General features: G+C 39.2%; 1 protein-coding gene across 3 annotated transcripts; it reads right to left on the minus strand.

Annotated features, from left to right (window-relative positions):
• Positions 1 to 277: 277 nt before the first annotated feature.
• Positions 278 to 18,728, minus strand: thbs4b (thrombospondin 4b). Of its 3 annotated transcripts, none has more exons than XM_044144013.1 (22): positions 18,712 to 18,728; positions 11,891 to 12,091; positions 11,105 to 11,355; positions 10,897 to 10,999; positions 10,659 to 10,741; positions 10,523 to 10,574; positions 10,289 to 10,440; positions 8,976 to 9,113; positions 8,000 to 8,077; positions 7,745 to 7,897; positions 7,548 to 7,652; positions 7,373 to 7,480; positions 6,637 to 6,796; positions 5,772 to 5,890; positions 5,027 to 5,079; positions 4,750 to 4,943; positions 3,647 to 3,825; positions 2,623 to 2,671; positions 2,345 to 2,541; positions 2,065 to 2,237; positions 1,679 to 1,818; positions 278 to 1,015 (listed from the first exon to the last, which is right to left on the minus strand). In XM_044144013.1, the coding sequence occupies exons 2-22, from the start codon at positions 11,907 to 11,909 to the stop codon at positions 957 to 959; spliced, it is 2,565 nt and encodes an 854-aa protein (XP_043999948.1). In that variant the 5' UTR covers positions 11,910 to 12,091; positions 18,712 to 18,728; the 3' UTR covers positions 278 to 956. The 3 variants fall into 3 exon arrangements, with proteins under 3 accessions (XP_043999948.1, XP_043999947.1, XP_043999946.1); XM_044144012.1 differs by lacking the exon at positions 18,712 to 18,728 and adding an exon at positions 15,583 to 15,826 and having other exon boundaries at positions 11,891 to 12,088; XM_044144011.1 differs by lacking the exon at positions 18,712 to 18,728 and adding an exon at positions 15,583 to 15,826.

Raw genomic sequence — 18,728 nt, forward strand, 5'->3', positions numbered from 1 at the left:
CAACCTAATCACAAAAACTTTAATGGGTTTTAATGGCATTAATTTAGAAAAATGGTATGTGTTGTTTTACAGTCTCTGTTCATTCCAGGTAACATTTTCTTGTGCGTTGTTGATTTGTATGTGTGAATGTCTGAGTGAAGGACAAAGAAGACAGCAGTCATTTCAGAATGAACAAAGTGCAGCAAAGGCTAATCAGGGGAACAACTAATGCACACAAGATTATTTTTTTTTAACAGAAGCAGAAAACTGAACGCCATCTTCTTAAAACAAGGTACTTTATTGACAGATTGACCTTTCCCCCCAAGACAATTTCTTCCCCTTTTTGTTATGAAGGAACTTGCAAACTGCTGAGTGTCGGTTAAAATTTTGACATTTTGATAAGAGAGACCAAAGAAAAAAATGTCTATCATATGGGAAATTCCTGCACAACCACAAGTTACACTTTCCATCCCCTGGAGACAAAGCTATATTTGAAATATATATTTGAAAAACATACAGGATGTTTGTGGTTGAAAATGGTTGATACATATTTTTTTATCAAATGATGCAGGTTGCTAATGTGGCTCAACTGCTTATTTTATATTTTCTCCCAAAAAAGAACAGCTTTAGGTATTATCTGGAGAGTGTTTCTGTTCTTCTGATATTTGTTGCATAAAGTGTAAACTTCATAATACTTAAAAACACAAACAACGCTTATCTTTTCTTAACTGAGGCCTTTGTAAAGAGGATTAGAGAGACCACATTTGAATAAAAGGGCACAGCAATAAATCATACAGCACAAAATTGTAGTCATATATGTTTCTGTATCTGTAACACAGTTAAAAAAAACACACAAACACACACGCCCACACAAAAAAACGATAGACACACACAAGTCACCACGCTCACATGCATACAGATGCACCCACACAGAGACGCCCTCCTTGTGGATCTGGAGTCATCTTAAAGTCTTGACTTTAGATTGAGTCAACAGTGTGTTGAGCGCTGAACTCCTGGAAATCCTCTGGGATGGTGTCTGTGGGAAGTGTTAGAGCACAGATCATGAGGGGGGCTTAAAATAGTCTTTTTGAACCAAGATCAGACACTTTCTCAGACACAGCTCACAGGAAAGTGTATGCTGAGACTGATGAGTGAAGTGTCAGTGCTCGTTATGAAACCATGTAGAAAATAAAAAAAAACTGCGCAGTTCAACCATTGAAAGTTAACGCCTCATTGGAATCTGCGGGGCTTCCTTAGATAGCTTTGTACAACAGCTGACATTGTGTACTAGGTGTGACTATTTTGTATTATCTACTGTATAAAATCTGACATTTAAGTGTGATATATTATTGAAATGTGGCCTAATTACTTTTTGCTATTGAATGAAGAGCTAATTACCTGGACCTTCTCAGTCAATAACTCACATATCTAATCAACTTGACAAGAATTTAAGTTGTGTGTACATGTATAATTACATATTTATTGAACGTAAATAGCGCCTTGAATATTTTTCATTTAGACATTAAAAAAACTATATTTGGACATTAAAAAAGTCTGGAAGCATTAAAAAAAGTGTTTTTTTTAATGCATTTTTAAAGATATAATTTTATACATTGCCTTACTGCATAGTGACTGTGGGTGTATTATTACATAAACTTACAGAAAGCAACAATGTAGAAGTGTGTTTGTATTGTTGTACCGTTGCAGCGATATTTCAGATTGGACCAGATGATGTTTTCTTGTGAGAAGCAGAACACGCCGAGTCGCCCTCCTCTCATGGTTGTGTCGATAGTCACACCAGAATCTGCAACCAGCTGAGTTCCCTCGTAAAACCTCACTCTGAGCGAGAGAAAAAAGGGGAAATGTTGTCGCTCCTGTCTTTGATGAAATTCCTCTCATGTTGACTTGGAAGTCAACATGAGAACTCCATTTAAATTTCTGTTCAGATAACTCGCAACACGACATTACTTCTCCTGCTTGGACATGAAAAGAGCTTTATCATGCGCAGAGTATTCTTTTGTTTCTCTTAGGAAGAAGTAAAATTTTAAAGACTTCTTTTACAAAACCAGAACGTGCTCATCATACCTGATATATCCGACCTGTGGACGGTGCTGCAAATACCAGCGGTAGGAAACTTTATCCTTCCAGCCAACGTTCCTCGGGTCCTTCCACAGCAGACGCACCTGGTCGTTGGTGTCTCCTGTGTGCCACAGGGAGTTTCTCAAGTGTTCCCCAGGGCCCGACCTGGACTTTACAGCCTAAAACACAGACAAACCAAAATGATAAAAGCACCAGAAACATGTTTTAGACAAGCTGACAGTGCCAATGCTCTACTGCTGCTATGGAAAATCCCTCCTGCTTTCACCTTAAGCTGGATGCCTGGCTCGGCCACAGCTCTGAAAGGGGTCGCCTGCCAGTAGGTCTGCTCAGTCTGCTTCCACATCACCACATAGAAGGACGACGAGTCCTGGTAGCCAAAGATGAAGCCGGCATAGTCGTCGTCGGTAACCGTGTTCACGTGAAAAGTCCCCTCAAAGTCGACACCACTGAAAGCAGTGTATCCTGACACAAGAACATGCATGTTCAGATGGGATTTTGTTCAGAAAAGCTGACTTGTCATTGACTAAGGAACGTGGATCCTACCAACAGCAAGTCCCGGGTCACTGTTCATGGTCTGAACTATTTCCATTCCCTGTTTAGAAACAAGGCACATATGATGATTAGACACTTTGGGAGTTTTATACGTCTTAATAATAAGTTGTTTTTTTTTTAAATCTAAAATCATGAAATTAAAACAAACTCAGCAATGAAACTGAACGTATTTTGATTTATGTGGTCAGATGAGCGTCCTTTTAATATACAGTAATGTTATAAGGAATCGTAAGACAGTATACAACATATATATTAAGTGTATAGACACCCGATAACTCTTTAAGCCTTTTGTGACATTTATCATGTGCAATTAGACAAAAACAAACAAAACTGTCACAAAGAAAAATATTGAAAAATAACGCCAGAAAAAACCCCCATCTTCATTAGTCTACAAACTATTTTACTAATATTTTGTTAGAGGACTATTGGTCTCAGATTGAGCGTTAATTTTTCTGTCTGTCAGCATCCCGCATAATTGACTTGGCAATATTTTTCCACTTCATCGAGCAAAACTTGTCAGACTAAGAGAAAGTCTCTGCTCCACAACCAAGCTTAGTGTCAGATTTAATTCTGGATTTAACCAAAACTTAAATGTTCTTCTGATTGTCATTTTTTCTTTTATATTAAGATATTGTTTTTACTCTTAGTGATGACAAAAAAAAATCAAAAAATCTTCAGATTTCTAGTAAACACTTGTTTGTGTTTCCTTTTGGAATTTAGGTTTGGCATCACCAGATCATAACAAAACTCCTGAATCCTTAGTTTATATTTCAGTAGCTGAGCTGATAGATAGAGCGGCTTTGGGGCCAGTTTTGTATACAGAAAAGATTATGAAATTTCAAATAAAGAAGTCAAAAGTGTAAAAGAAAGAGCATAAAAAATAGAGCTGTCAACATTTTGCAAATCCTTCACTACAATCCATTCCCTTCCATATCCACATATTAATTAATATATCTAACCATGATCATGCTTTAACTTAGACCACATTAAGACTCTCAGATGGTAATAATCTAACCTGGTTGAGGACAACCCAGTTGGGGTCGATCTGTGCATCTCCCTCAGGGTCCAGCACCACTGTCTGGTAGGCCCTGAAGTCTGTCAGGGTGACCTCTGCGTTCTCAGGGCAATTGTCAATCCGGTCAATCACTTTGTCCTGGTCAAAGTCGGACTCGCAGATATCTCCAACGCCGTCATCTGATGAACATCAGAGGGGAAGGAAATTAAGCTAAAATGACCACAACCTTTTTCTTCACCATCCTCAGGGTGAGCTTGGCCATTACTTTCCTTGCTCTGGGAATTTGTTCATATTTGACTGGTGTTAACTGAGCAAAAAGTATTTCACAAAAAAGTTAACGTTTGGTGAGTGTCTTCTGATCACTTGTTTCCTTCAACTCTACAATTATGCTCTATTTCATGTTCATCGTTGCTTTAAAATCACAATAAAAGACACTGAATTTTGTGTCCCTAATGAGACAAAATATGAAAAAGCTCAAGGGGCATTAATGCATTAAAAAAAGCATTGTTGATGCAGTTGCTCTGACACCAAAACAATTAAAAAGGTTCAGCACTCCGCAAAGTGATTGTTGGTGAGACTAAAGCTGGTAAAAAAAAAAAAACACATGGTAAAGAACTAAAAGCAATAGCTAAAATGCTAGGGTCAGCTGGTGAATCAAATAAAAGTCATCATCAGACCCTGTGAAACATCTTGAAAGTTTCTGTCTGCGATGCACTTCTGAACTTTCCCATCAAAACATTGTCGACCCACTTAATTTTAACAGACACTCAGCCTCTCTCGAAGACCATTTAACGAGACTAATGTCACAGCGACTTATGAAATTGGCAAATATTTCAAGCGCAAAAAGTGTGCTCTTACTCCCCCCTAAATCGCAGCTTAATCTGCTCGAGGCTGCCAGCGCTTGATCTGCGTGGGTGTAATACTGGAGCACAGAGGAAAGAACAAAAAAAAAAAAAAGGCAGCCAGCTACATGTCACAGAGAATATGCACACTGAGTTAAATTTGTCTTGAACAGAAATGAAGGTTTTAGCACTGCAGAACAATTTAGTGATTGCACAAATTTTACTGCGAGGTGCAGATAATTCTCATCTGCTTAAGCTCACTGTTGTCATCGATCTGTTCGGGGTTGGGCACCAGCCTGCAGTTGTCTGGTCCTGGCGGTAGAGTATCTGGGATCCCATCATTGTCATCATCGTCGTCACATTCGTCTCCCACCCCGTCTTTGTCAGTGTCCAGCTGTGAGCTGTTAATCACTAGTGGACAATTGTCCTTGGTATCCTGGTGACCATCGCCATCGCTACAGGGGAAGTGACACAGAAACATGGCATTAACAATAATAAACCTCACAGAAACACACAGGGTGATGTTTTTTTTTTTTACCTGTCTTGGTTTGTGTCGCACGAGTCTCCAACCAGGTCATTATCAACGTCAGACTGAAAGGGAAAAGGAAGGGGTTTAATTCAACACGTTACACAATACCTTTTCATGCATTTCGGTAGTACTTAATAAGATAGACCAACATGAAGTGGTGCGCAGCAGTGAAGTGGCAGGGAAATGATGCATGATTTCACGTTTGACAACGTTTTTTTCAATTAATAATTAGCAAATTGTGGCATGGATTTGTGTCAGCCATTCTGAGCCAATCCTTTGCAGAATAAGTTGTGGAAAAACTTTGACAGCATTGATAGTTGCAAATCCTTTGGGGTATATTTCCATCAGTATTGCGCATTGACAGTAGAGGTCATCACATAAAAAATTGTATTTGTACTGAGATGATTACACTCAGTTAGTGGAATACATAACTATCTGCCTGGTATCTGAAATAAATTGGTCGCACTGGATTTTCAGAGAGACAGGAGCTCAGTTTATCTGCACTAATGTAAAAATGTTGTAACTCATATATCATTTTTATTCCACTGTTACTTTCTGGTGGTCTATCACATAAAATACTTATAAAATACATTAAAGTGCAAGGCTGTAATATAACAACATATGCTATGCTTTTATGAGATGACCTTGACATTACAGGCATTTGTGTGTGTGTGTGGGTGTGCGTGTGTGTGTGTGTGTGTATATGTGCAGAGTTAGTTGCTCTGGGGGTTATATTTATCTGACTTTGCTCAACCTGGTTTGGATTGGGGATGTCAGGGCAGCTGTCGCAAGCATCTCCCACGCCGTCTCCATCCCGGTCCAGCTGGTCTCTGTTCTGGACACGCTGGCAGTTGTCCAGAAAATTTCTCACCCCTATTCACACAACACACACAGTGGATAGTTGAATTCTTGTCATAAATATGTTAAAAGAAAAAAACCTTTTTTATGAGCTTTAGCACAAAAATGCAATAATTTATGGATTGAATGGATTTCACTAATGCAGTTATTAAGGTGGAAAACTATATTGATGAGTCAAAGAGAAAAATGGACAGACGACTAAAAATAATTCATGTTTTGAACTGTTCATACCCTGTTCTTTGTGCATTGACCGCTTGGGGGCACTGTTGTACTTGCTGTACGCGTTCATTCAGTTTGCGCCCTGATTGTATTTTTATTCATCGCATGGAGGCAGTAGCTGCACTACAAACCTAGAAAGGTCAAGCAGCTCAAACAGCAGTGGAGGAAGACAAGCTATCTTCTGTCCTGCAGGGTTTTTTTGAGGTGTAATCATACCAGTGAATGATCAAAGCGTGTTTTTGCTCTTAGGTCAGCCTGAGATTGGATTTGACTTATTTTTCTCCCCCCCATTTTCAGTCCTCTTCTGCCTGTGCTTGCTTATGAATCCCATCACAGTAGTCTCTGGTGATGCATTGAGACAACGTGATTTAGAGGGATGTGGGAGAAGCTCATCTGCTTGTCTCCTTTTTTTTCTTCATCAATTAACGTAAGAAACATTTACGTGGAAACATGGAAGACGGTGCAGATAACTTTAAGAGCCTTCAGTGATGTTGGTTATATAACGCAAACGTCAGTGTTGGTGATGTAATTTTTCTTCATACCGTCTCCGTCCATGTCATCGTCGCAGGCATCGCCTTTGCCATCCCCGTCAGTGTCCCGCTGGTCGGGGTTGTTCACCATGCGACAGTTGTCACAGGCATCGCCGTGGCTGTCTGCATCACTGTTCCTCTGATCCACGTTGGGCTTCAACCGGCAGTTGTCCTAAGACATGCAGGAGACATGGACGTCTGATCCAAAGTGTCTCTCAAAGGAATTTCCACCCCTTGAAAATTTTCACATTTTGCAGGTTACAGCCACGAGGATTTAATTGTGTTGGAATTTTATGAAATTAAACAATATAAAGTTTCTGCTGGATTATAAAAACAATACAACTGTAAAATTGTGGTGTGTGTTGTAAGTCAGATGTTGTATGTCCTTATCAATTTTGATCTTCTTTACATTTAAGTCTTTGCGAAACGGCACACAATCTTAGCCAGTGCTGGGTGGAGGACTTCTGTGAACACTCATTTGAAAGATTTGGAACTTTATCTTGACTTGGCCATTTGGAGCCAGGTTCTAATGTCTAATGTCTAATATAAACGCATTAGATTAAATCCTGTTACTGCCCCTGTTTTATTTGACTTAAGAGCTACTTCAGATTAGTGCATGACTTCGACGTTTCTGATTGTAAAGTAACAAAATGCAAAACGTTTAAGAGAACACTTTGGCAAAGAACTTTATTAATGATTTAAAAAAAAAAAATACTGATAATACTGATCCAGTCAGATTTTGACTGACCTGCTCATTGGGAATACCGTCACCATCTGCATCGTCATCACAGGCGTCTCCCTGGCCATCCCTGTCAGCGTCCTCTTGACCAGAGTTAGGAACAAAGATGCAATTATCCTGCAGAGACAAGAAAGTTAGATAGAGTTCCTTAATGTCACTTTCGACAGACATCCACTCTGCGTACCTTTCTACAGTTTGCGTCCTTGCACTTGAGCTTTTCATCCGGGTATCCATCAATGTCAGTGTCTTTCCCGCACAGGTATCCGTTGCCCGCCCAGCCAATTCCACACTGAGAAAGCAAATGAAACACCTTTCAGAAAGAGCACCAAATATGCCACCAAGTCAGACACCAGAGTGCAGAAATGTGGGCTCAAATCGTACCTGACAAGAAATAGTGCCATCTCTTTCTCGAATGCACTCGGCGTTGATGTCGCAGGGGTTGGTCAGGCTGTTTCCACAGCTGAGCTCTGGCTCACAGCCCCTCACCTGATCTCCTGTGAATCCAGTCTTACAGCTGCCACAGTAAAAGGAGCCCTGTGGGAGGAATCAGAGCAGCTGTGAATGACTTGGAAAAGGAATGCAAATTAAAATGAGAAGAATATAGATCCGCATGTGTTGGTTGGAGTGTATTCTTACCACAGAGTTGTGACAGATTGAGTTTGCAGTACAGCCACCGTTGTCGGGTCCTTTGCATTCATCAATGTCATCGCAGACCTGAAATGGGTAGAAAGGAGCAAATGAGTCCAAAATGAATTACAGTGTTTGGCTTTGTGACAAATTCTACAAAACGCATTGTTTCAGTAATGAATCTGTTTAAAAATGCCCCCGACAGCAAAAAGCATTCCCCTATGTGGAGTCGGTGAATAACAAATTACAGAGTTAATAATTAAAATGTAGAATATTGTAAATATTTGAACTCCACAGGTATATTACATTATGGCTGCATTTAAAATTCACTTAAAAACAACACTGGTTGGTAGTCCTTCAGACTTGTTATAAATCAAGACTTGTCTGACCTTACACTGGAAACAGCCTCATTAGCTGCAAATAATATGCACTGATCAGGTAGAGGTTCAGTCTTAAACTGACACATGGCTAATACAATTTTTTCTTTTCTGTGTTATAAAGACATACTGTTTTAAACTGACATCATATGAAATTACAGGAAGTTTGCTTGTTGTGTGCAAAATCTTCTACAAACTCTTGCAGTGATTGAACATCTTTTAAACATCTTTTAACCTCAATGCTTCAAAAATAAAATAAATTACAGGCTTGTGGAATAAGTTTTAAATGAGTCATGACTTAACACTGATTTGACTCGAGCATAAAATTTTTATAAACAGATTTGAAAGTCTCATATTATGTTGGTTTTTAACTTCAAATTTGACCAAACAAAGATTGCATAAGGGGTTCCTCAAGGCATCACTCAGCTCACTTTTTTCTCAGCCGTCTTCAGTGGCTTTATGGACTACTACAAGTTCCTCAGGAGCTATGGTGTTAATATTTATATTTCAGTGTAATCACCATATCAAAGTCTGTGTATCCAAGGTATGAGTGGGTGAGTCAGAGGTTTTTAACTCAATACATGAAAGACTAAAAATGCAACTCATACCTGTTTGTTGGTTTGAGCGAACAAAATGCCCACGCCCTCCACTGGCAGGCCGACGTAACCCAGCGGGCAGGCGTCGCAGCGGAAGCCAGGGGCGGTGTTAACGCACTTCACTCCAGGAAAGCAGGGGTTAAACTGGCACTGCAGAAAAGGAGGACATGAGCTCTGCTGAAGAAGCAGAAATGTATGTGTACCTCACAGGGCTTCTCTCTAAAAGTTTCTGGACCTGGTGACCTTTTTGCTAATGAAAGGGTGGGTGAGCGGGAGAGGCTGAAGGGGCCAGCCCTCTGAAATGGGCCAGTACAAACAGAGAAACACACACACCTTCTTGTACTTATGTTCAGAAGATTTACGAACTGCTATCTCTTTCCAGCACTTTTACCTCTATGCCATGTCCAGGCCCTTGAAGTGTCATCAGACCCTATGCCTCTTATTGATGGCCCCTCTGACAGGTTCTGTTTGCACCTGCTTCTAAAAGTTCCCCAATATGGCCAAAAAAGTTAGAATGAATTCTAAGAGGTATGGGAAATCACTCATGATGCAAGAAAACAGCAATAAAAAAAACAACAACAAAAAACCCCCAATATTCTGCAAGACCAATGTGTTTGCTTTGATTTAATGGACATCCCTGTTAGTGGTTTTCATTTCTGAATAGGAGTCAGTGGTGTGGAATTCAGTGGTGTTGTCACATAAGCAGTGACAACACCATCTGGTTTTTATTCATTTCTTTTTCATACTTCAGGATCTTGTGACTGACAGGGTATGGGTTTTCAGGACTTTATGAGTATCCTGTAGTGAGCTGACATTTGTTTGTCCAGTTGATCAAAAAGTAGATCATCCAGTCAGTTTCACCCTCAGCTTCATGCATCCAGAAGTAATAGTTGTGACAATTTGAACGCAGTGGTAAACCTTAGATGCATAAACTTGTGCAGCTAAAGTTTTTGCTGTGTTCATGCAGCAAAAACTTTTGTTATGTGCAAAAACATATATATGCTGTCTTTATTATAATGTCTAATGCTTAGAAAAGTATGCATAAATGTTGTTTTCCTGTGTCATTGTATCTACACCATCAGAATGAAAGGAAGACATTATAGTATGCTGAGTGGTGTAACAATTCTAGTTTAACAGAATTAAGGTATTTAGACAGAAATCTAAAGCTACTACATGTAACATGATCAGAACCAAAAAATAACAGGTGTGCGTATATGGCAGCTGAAATAATATGTCCCTCCTGATAAATATGCCCAATATTTATTGTTACTTAACTGATTTATGTATAGGAAGAAGGACAAACAAACCATTGAGTTAAACTTCACCTCATCAACATCATCACAGTTGAAGCCATCTCCAGTGTACCCATCAGGACAGGGAGCACACTCCACACCATTTGCTGTCTCAATACACATATCATCACGGAAACAGACACCAGGAGCACATCTCGGTTTCACCACCTCTGTTCCACCCAGACCTTGAAATCGCAATCAAAACACAGTTGTTTCACATCATATTTGTTGTTGGAGAATGAAACTGAAACAAGAAAGTGTTCTTACCACAAGCCTGACACTCTGAAATAGTGTTTCGGAGAAAAGATGTTTCCTTAACCTGAAAGAGATTGTCCGGTCGGAAGGTCAGTGCCGAAGAGGAAGGGATGGAGAAGAGTCAGAAAAACTGTTTGAAGTAAGTTACCTGCTGGATGAGAACGTCTTTAAGCTCGTTTATCACCTTTGTTAACTCCAGCATTTGATTTGACAGCTGCTTTGTGTTGACCCCTACAAGAAAGGGAATGGTATGTTGCTTAACTGGAACAACAGTGGGGGATATCCTCATTAACTCAATTCTGGATGTTGTTTTTATGACTAGGGATGTTGCCAGGGGACGTATTCAGCCATCTCAATGAGCAATTACTCACCAAATAGATTCTTACCTAAAGTTTGAACCGAATCTCTTTGCTGAAAATGACAGTCTTGCAATGATGCAACATTCTCAAATGAGTCCCCAACCACCAGTTTCAGCTCGTCTAAGCTCTCCTGTTAGAGCAACACAAAACATTATGCTTTGTGTCTCTGTCTTTGAACATGTTAGAGACAGAAAGTTGGGCTCTTAGTGTGGAGTTATTGTAGGGAACATGTTACCTGATCCCTGGCTTGCATTGTCTTTAGCTCCACCATGCCGTACCCCGCTGGCAAACCCTGGAAGGCAGCAGGAAGATCCCGGACTGTCTCAACCAGCCTGCAGTCCAGATGTAGCTCCACTGCGCCTGGCCCCTGCTGCTGCAGACCCTTCAGGTGGAACAACAGCCGGTGCTGCTGGCCGTCCGCCAGCACAAGGTTGTTGAAGCTAACAGAGCTCATTCTCTTGTCAGTCCGCAAGTAACGTAACACAGCTTCGAGAAGTTACAACCATGTAGGAGACAGGAAATTAAGAGGGAAAATATAAGAGCATTTACTTCCACAATACCACAGTAACATGCCAACATTTAAATTATGTTATCCTGCCTTAATGTTTGATATTTTCTTCCACTTTATTTATGCTAAAAATTATCAAAATATGCTCCTCTTGCCAAATGCAGGTTAAAATTAAGGTTATTTTGACAGAAGGTTAATGTCTTTTAGATGTAAACATAAAAAGTGTAGCGTCTTGAGAATCTCTTCACATACCAAACAAAGTAACACAAGTTTTCTTCTGTAAACACAATTTTGACTGTTGATTGTTTTTGTCTTGCATTTACACCTTGTTGTATTTGAACAGTTGTGAAATAGCATTCAACTGAGAGTTGCACTGTTAAAAAATGCGGGTCAAAAGATACAAATTTTGAGAATTACTGATGCTGAAGAATTCCAAAAAAATGTAGATATTTATACAAAAACTATTGATTGGCGCATCTTTACAGTACCAACTCCTGTTTCTTGTCTACTTACCCCGATTGAGCTTCCTCATTACGGTGAACTCAAAATACTTGCTGTTGTCCCTTGGGTTGAACAAGCCAAACAGTGTGGTTCCAGTCTTGGGCTGCAGCTTGAAGGTGGTTAAGATGAAAGCCTCGTTCACCCCTTGTTCAGCCAAACCTCCCTGCAGCAGGTCTGGCAAGCAGTCAGGCGAGGTGAGCAGATTGTAGACTGCTGACAGGAAAAGAGAAATGAATCACACAAGCAGTGAATGATGAGGTATGAATATTTTGCTACCTGCAGCCACACTCGGGTGTAAACACGCTTTGAGTCGACAAGAATGTGTTGATGATGACCGAGTGCTTGTTGGTCTTGGAGATTTTTGTGCAAACTTGGTAGGATCCGAAAAACCACATAAAAATAGGGCTTGATGTAAATCAAAGCTGTGGACTCAAGCCTTATTTTAATAAAGGTGACTGAGATCTGGAATATTTATTTGAGTAAATGTAAGGTCAGAAGCATGGCAGAATTTGGAAGGCAAACGCAGAAGAGGAACAAAATATTACAAACCTCCTCCCCCACTAATTTTCATGGTTAGAATTTCCCTTTAATGAAGTAACTTGGGAGTTGTTACGACCACAAAAGGATTGGCATTGATTCTTTAGTCCACCATCTGCAAACACTGTGAATGCACAAGTACCATAAAGCACTCAGCAAGGGCATCCGTTAAGACGGGGCAAAATTACTTCCAAATGGTTTCCAAGTCTGGCCAATTTTTTTTTGCAAGACTCCCTCAAATGAAAATTCTTCTTTATTTTACTTTGAAACATATATTTCTAATTCATGGGACAGAAATGTAAGCAATCAAATGGGACTGCTGCTAAATGTATGATTTTTTTGATAACGTTTTAGGAAAATCTATGCTTCTTTTTGCATGAAAACCAAGTGCAGCAGCTGTGTTTATGGTCAAACCAGATGAAGCACACAAAACAAAATAACAAAGAAACATCTAGGCCCTCAGAGTAACTCTACACTATAAACATATATACACCACATGCAAAGATATGTTATTCATGAGTCTTCCAGACTGAAGGCATTTAAAGGTCAATGGTATCGTTCTCAAGATAACTAGAGAAAGTACCTCATTTCACCCTCCTGATTAACCTCAAATTTCAAGCTCCATAAAAGAAGATCAGTTCAAAGCTACAAAGCAATCCAGAGATAAGTCCTACCCTTAGAGGCAGCACATAAATCAGATACGGTTAGTTTACTATTAAGGAAGCAAATGGTAAAAACATTCTTTGGTTTGCTGCTTACCTAATTCTTTGCTTTTGAGCTTTTGTGCAAAAAAAAAAAAAAAGAAAAAAAAAAGATTTTTTTTTTCACTGTTTTGTTTTTAAATGATGTCAAACTGTTTGTGTAATGGTGGAAATAAATCATCAGCATTGGAATATACTTTACATAGACTGTCTGACATCTCATTAGGAAATTACTATGCTGGCTAATGAAAATGGACTGAAACCTCATAAATGAGGTTTAAGGCTCTCATTTATGCTTTTTGCTTGGAAGCAAAAATGTGAAGTCGGGGTAAAAGTACTTTTATGGATATTAGTGGGTAATACTCCCACATTTTGCAACATATATTTTTTAATGATTTTAATTCATTAGCATTGCTTATCTACTATATCTACAATGCAACTTGCCACAATTAGTGTGTGAATGTGTGTATGGGTGGGAGAATGACTGATTAAAGTGTAAAGTGTTTGAAATCGTTGAAGCAGAAAAAAGTGCCATACAACTAGAGGCCAATTACCACTTATTATTTATTTTTATATTTTTTATATGTGCTTTTCATGTTATGCTTTTCATGTTTCCACTTCTGTAAAATTAAAAACAAACATTGAAAAAGTGATGTCACTTTTGGAAAAGCGGTTTAAGTCTTAGGCTAATAATTTTTATTTTATTTTTTTTTTTTTGCTTGTTAAATTATTGAGCTCAGCAAAGATGTTCTAATGGATGAATATGATGATAATTAGGCATTTTCCTATAAAATCTTTGGTGTTCCTTCTTCACAATAAAACTGGCAGCAAAAACTTATTGCAGAAGGAGCTTTTATCATGTTAGCTAGAACTCGCTAACATTTCTTAGCGATTTCTTAGGACTATAAACAGCTAATTAAAAAAACAGTATTGGCAATTATTATTGACATTCAGTTTTCATGTGGTACAAATGGAAAGAAAGTCTTATTTCAAAGTTTCTTTAAATATCTGTTCCATTGTTGACAGAGCCAGGTACAAGACTCACTTCCTGTAGCATCTAGCTAGCTGTGTTACAGTATTACAGTGACAATGTTAGCCTGTAAGTCAGCAGGAACAACAAGTGGTGAGTTAGTCACAGATTTTTTTTCTTGTCTGTAAAGGTTATACGTGAACAACATTTAGAAGATTTTTGTGCATTTGCTCCTCTTATTTTAATACACAGCGTTTTTTGCTGCTGGTTAGCTAAAATTACTGGTTAGTTGTTATATCTGGCTATCCTTAAATCCTCTCTTCTCAATCAAACTGTTTAACAATTTCAAATCAATCAAACAACAGCTTAGGCCCAGATTACTATTCAATCCTAAAGCCATATTTTTTAATCATGCTACCTAACTAAACAAAATAAATACTTTCACTGCATGAAGGACTCCTTCTCCCTTCTCATTACACAACTTATTTATTTATTTTCCATCAGAGATTCTTTGTACCTCCTGAGGAATTTCAAAACTCACCAACTTCAGCAATCAGCAAAGCCATTGCACCGATCATTCCTATTAAAATCAAACTGGAGTAATAGTTTCAGATTGGTACCACTCAGTGAATTCCAGTCAAGCAGGCTGTAATTTGCAAGGGAAATGACAACTGATTAATTTGGACCGGTTGTATACATAACGCCAGGCATCACGGGATTGTGGGGATTAATGAGTGCTTGAAAGGTGAGGCATCAATCACCTGGTGTGATCAGTACAAAGCTAAGAAATGCACACATTTCACGGTCAGCAGGTCTGTTTTTGTTTGGGACTTTGGTGATGTACGCATGTTGGATTTTGAGTGCGTGTCAGACAAAGAGAGAGTGGAGAGTGTGGAGTTCAGAAAATGATCATCCCTGATTATTCCCGTGTGTTTGACCAAGCTAGGAATTCATTTAAATAAACGCAAGCCAGAAAGCTGAAACTCCTCAAAGCTGAACTAATCAAACAGTTCTGGCTCGCAGGATTTCAATAGAATGGTTTTGAAAACTTTCATCTGCCTTTATTCGTTTTCCACTTCCTGTCAGAAACACAAAGAATTATCCTGTCTCAACAGTTGACAGGAATATTTAGCATTTTTCTCACACCTTTGTGAGTGTCACTCAGAACGTCTGAGCCTTTATGTTCTCCGGGTCTGCAAATGATATTCGCTTTCACAGTGTCTGCTTCACCATTATCCCATTAAATCTAACAAATGTGTGGAGAGGCAGTGAGTGGTGGAGTAAATCTTCTCTGACATATTAGGGAAAATTGCATAATAACAGTGAATTTAAAAACTTCCAAATAAAAAGGATGCCTGTATTTTATTTGTTTCTGTGGGTTGAAATTCAGACTAAGCACGTTTAAAAACAAGCTTTACAAAGGAAGCATTTACTCCAGCTATTTAAGTTGTTATTGGCAATACCAATGAAACACAAAATGAAATGATAACACTCACCCAAAGCCTGGGCCTCTGCATGTAAGCACAGGTTTAATAACAGCTGCGAGAGCAGAATGATGAATGTCCACAAAATCATTTCAGATTCAGACCTGGAGGTTCTCTGCAGAAGCTTATCTTGCACTGGTTTCCTTTTTTTTTTTTAGATTAGAAGTAAGCTGAGCTTGACATGTCCAGTCTTTCTTAAACGGCTGACTATTTTGTGTGTACGTATTTGATTTGTGAATAAGAAAGACGGGGGAGATCGTAGGAGTGTAGTTAAGGGAGGAGCACTGAGGCTTGAACCTGCTTTTAAGCCTTCCTCAGACTGCCCCATGCAGAGAAGGAGTGACCAGGGGAAACTCTTGGCTCCTAGCGGCAGCTGCTGATTCCTCAAAGCTATTTCACAATTTCCCTGATCACGAGCAGCTCCTAATTCACGGGATCCCAGGTTAACAAGCAAAACGTCAAACCAAACCGAGCAAAGGGTATATTTAGAAATATGGGGTCACGCTTGAGGGGATTCTCTGAAAATGTGATTTCTACATTCAGACAGTGTGAAGAACTGGGGAAATTCTTTTACCTCCCTTCCAGAGGATTAGATGTAACACCTTTTCCAAATGTCCCAGATTTCCTCTCCTATCGTTGGGCTCTTGCAGGAAATGAGGGCTCCAGAACTCACACCTTAACAAGCCGTGCTAACCAGCTTCAGACAAGTGGCTGGCTCACAAGGCGGCCAGGTCGTCGGCATGTCTGGGGAAGGCGATGAGACTAAATTCTTACCTAAAGTATTGCATCCTTTGTATGACGTTTGTATTTCATTTTTATGTCATAAAAGGGTAAGCCAGTTGGTTGGCTGCTGCCTTTGAGCCCCCAAAAAATAAACAATATTTGTCAAAAAATGTTTGACACTTCCATTCTTGAAAGTCTTCTGGGTCACCACATGGTTTTACAAACAAACACAAACACAAGTGTCTATAGCAACAAACAGCAGCAAGTGACTCATAGTTTCCATACATCTAGAGGTTATTCTACGTCTGGCTGCTCTTTGTTGTACATAGACGTGCGCTCCATCCCAGGCACTCGGGTGGATTTTCAGAATGATCCTTTAAAGAGGGCCCCCACAGACCCCTGATGCATGGTTGGCGGCTGCAGTCAAGATCCCAACAAACCACATCAGTTTCTGGAGAAGCAGGGCTGACTCACATCACGGTGCGGTGGATGAGGTCAGACAGTGAACAGTGCAGCTGGCGATGAGATAAAACCAGACCTCAAATGTGTCTGACAGCATCCCTTGACTATTTTTATTCGTAATACTGATATGAATAAATCCTAGGACCCTTACACACAGTCTGAGCTTTATTTCTTGTACTGTACAGTTGTAAATCACATTAAAAAGAGTGGTATGGATGTAACTCAATGAGTCAGTACAAGCTATAGCCAAACCAAGAAGAACATTTTCACGGCAATGGGTTCTTTTTGTTCTCCCCAGACAAGGCTAAAAAGTAATAGCCTTGTAGTGAAGGTTAAGATGACAAACTGTTCAAAAAATGAAAAGCTAACAGTATTTAACCCTCTAAAAGTAAAAAAAAAAAAAAAGAAAATCTAAACTGTCAAATAACACGTTGAACTGTTTTGAAAAAAGTATTTGTTGAAATACCCGGTTTCCTCAGTTTACATTTCATTGCAAAGGATAAATGTATGTATTTATCTTTTGTAATATATACAAGTTAATTATCTCCACTTGGCCTCTCGGGTGCATTTATCCTTTCCCGTCTGTGAATTGTCTTCTTTGCAAGTGGTGTGAGATGGAGCCATCTGCACTTCATGCTGATGAGAACCAATGTTGCCTATAAGACATCATCAACCTTGAGGTTAAAACATTGTGACTCCAGCCACACTTTGCTGGTTTGTCAGGTCCTTTCAGCTAAATTTCTGATTGACGGATCCGCGAGGTCCACTTGGCACCAGTATTGGCAGGAATTCAACAAATAATTGAAGGTATAGCCATCAGTATCTTCAATAACTGTTTGAAGAATCTATATTAATGAGTTACAACAACATTTAATTTCCCTCTGGAATTAATAAAGCAATTTTTTTTATATGAATTCAAATTTGAACACAGCACTTACCAGTGTGCAAAAATTTCCACATAGAAATTGCATTGAGAACCTTTTGGTTGGTAGAGTCTGCTCCTGATTTACCATGGCCATAAAAAAATGAAGAAAGTGTGCTTTTAGGAAATGTACATGAGTGAATATAAAATTGGACCTAAAGATTTCCAAATGCATTGCATATATATAAATATATATCCAATTTATACAAGCCATTATAAGTTAATCTGCTAAACTCCTCCCAAAATCTAAAAGGGCAATAACAACAACGATGCATCACAGTTTATGGACGCCATGTTGCTGTAGGAGCCCTACACTGCCCCCTAGAGTCTAGCAGAAGATGTTGAGGACGAGCTGCACAAAGTGACTACTGCAAAGGTTTTGTCAGTCTGATTCCACATGTTGTTCTGGTCAGCTGCAGGAATTATTACCTGTCTGTGCGCCCTCCAACAATTCCCAAAGAACACAGCAAAAATATGAAACAGAAGGCAATTCATTCTAAAGAACCTACTCTTGTGTAACAAATATTATCCACAAGAACCAAGTAGGAAAAATCTTCAAACCTACCAAAATACCAACTCTTCTAATTTACTTCTCCCTGTGTCAAATCTTCGGTAGGATTTGGTTTTTGCCATCTATAGGTCACAAATTAACTTGTATTTTAAACACTCTAACTTCTACTGTGGCTTTTTATTGTTTCTCCACTGTTGGATCTCAGAACAAGCAACAAGCTAATTTTCTGAGAGTTCAATGCTTGAAGACTACTAATGCCCTTGAGTGATAAAATGACTGCTAGCTGAATAAATCACGCCCTTAGGCATATGTGTCAGAGTGAGAATTACTGTTTATCTTGCATCTTCCCGTGTTGCCCTGTGATGGACAGGCAAATTGCCCAGAGAGCACTCCACTTATTTTCCATTCCCCCTTGGAGATTGATGCAAGTTTCCCGACAACTTTGCAAGATTCAGAAATTACAGTATCGCACTGAGAATATACATACATTAAAACTTGCATCAGAAACTTTTTGAAATCTCACGTTTGCGGGATGGACCC

The sequence above is a fragment of the Gambusia affinis genome, linkage group LG17 (genome assembly GCF_019740435.1).
Source record: "Gambusia affinis linkage group LG17, SWU_Gaff_1.0, whole genome shotgun sequence".
Lineage (NCBI taxonomy): Eukaryota > Metazoa > Chordata > Actinopteri > Cyprinodontiformes > Poeciliidae > Gambusia > Gambusia affinis.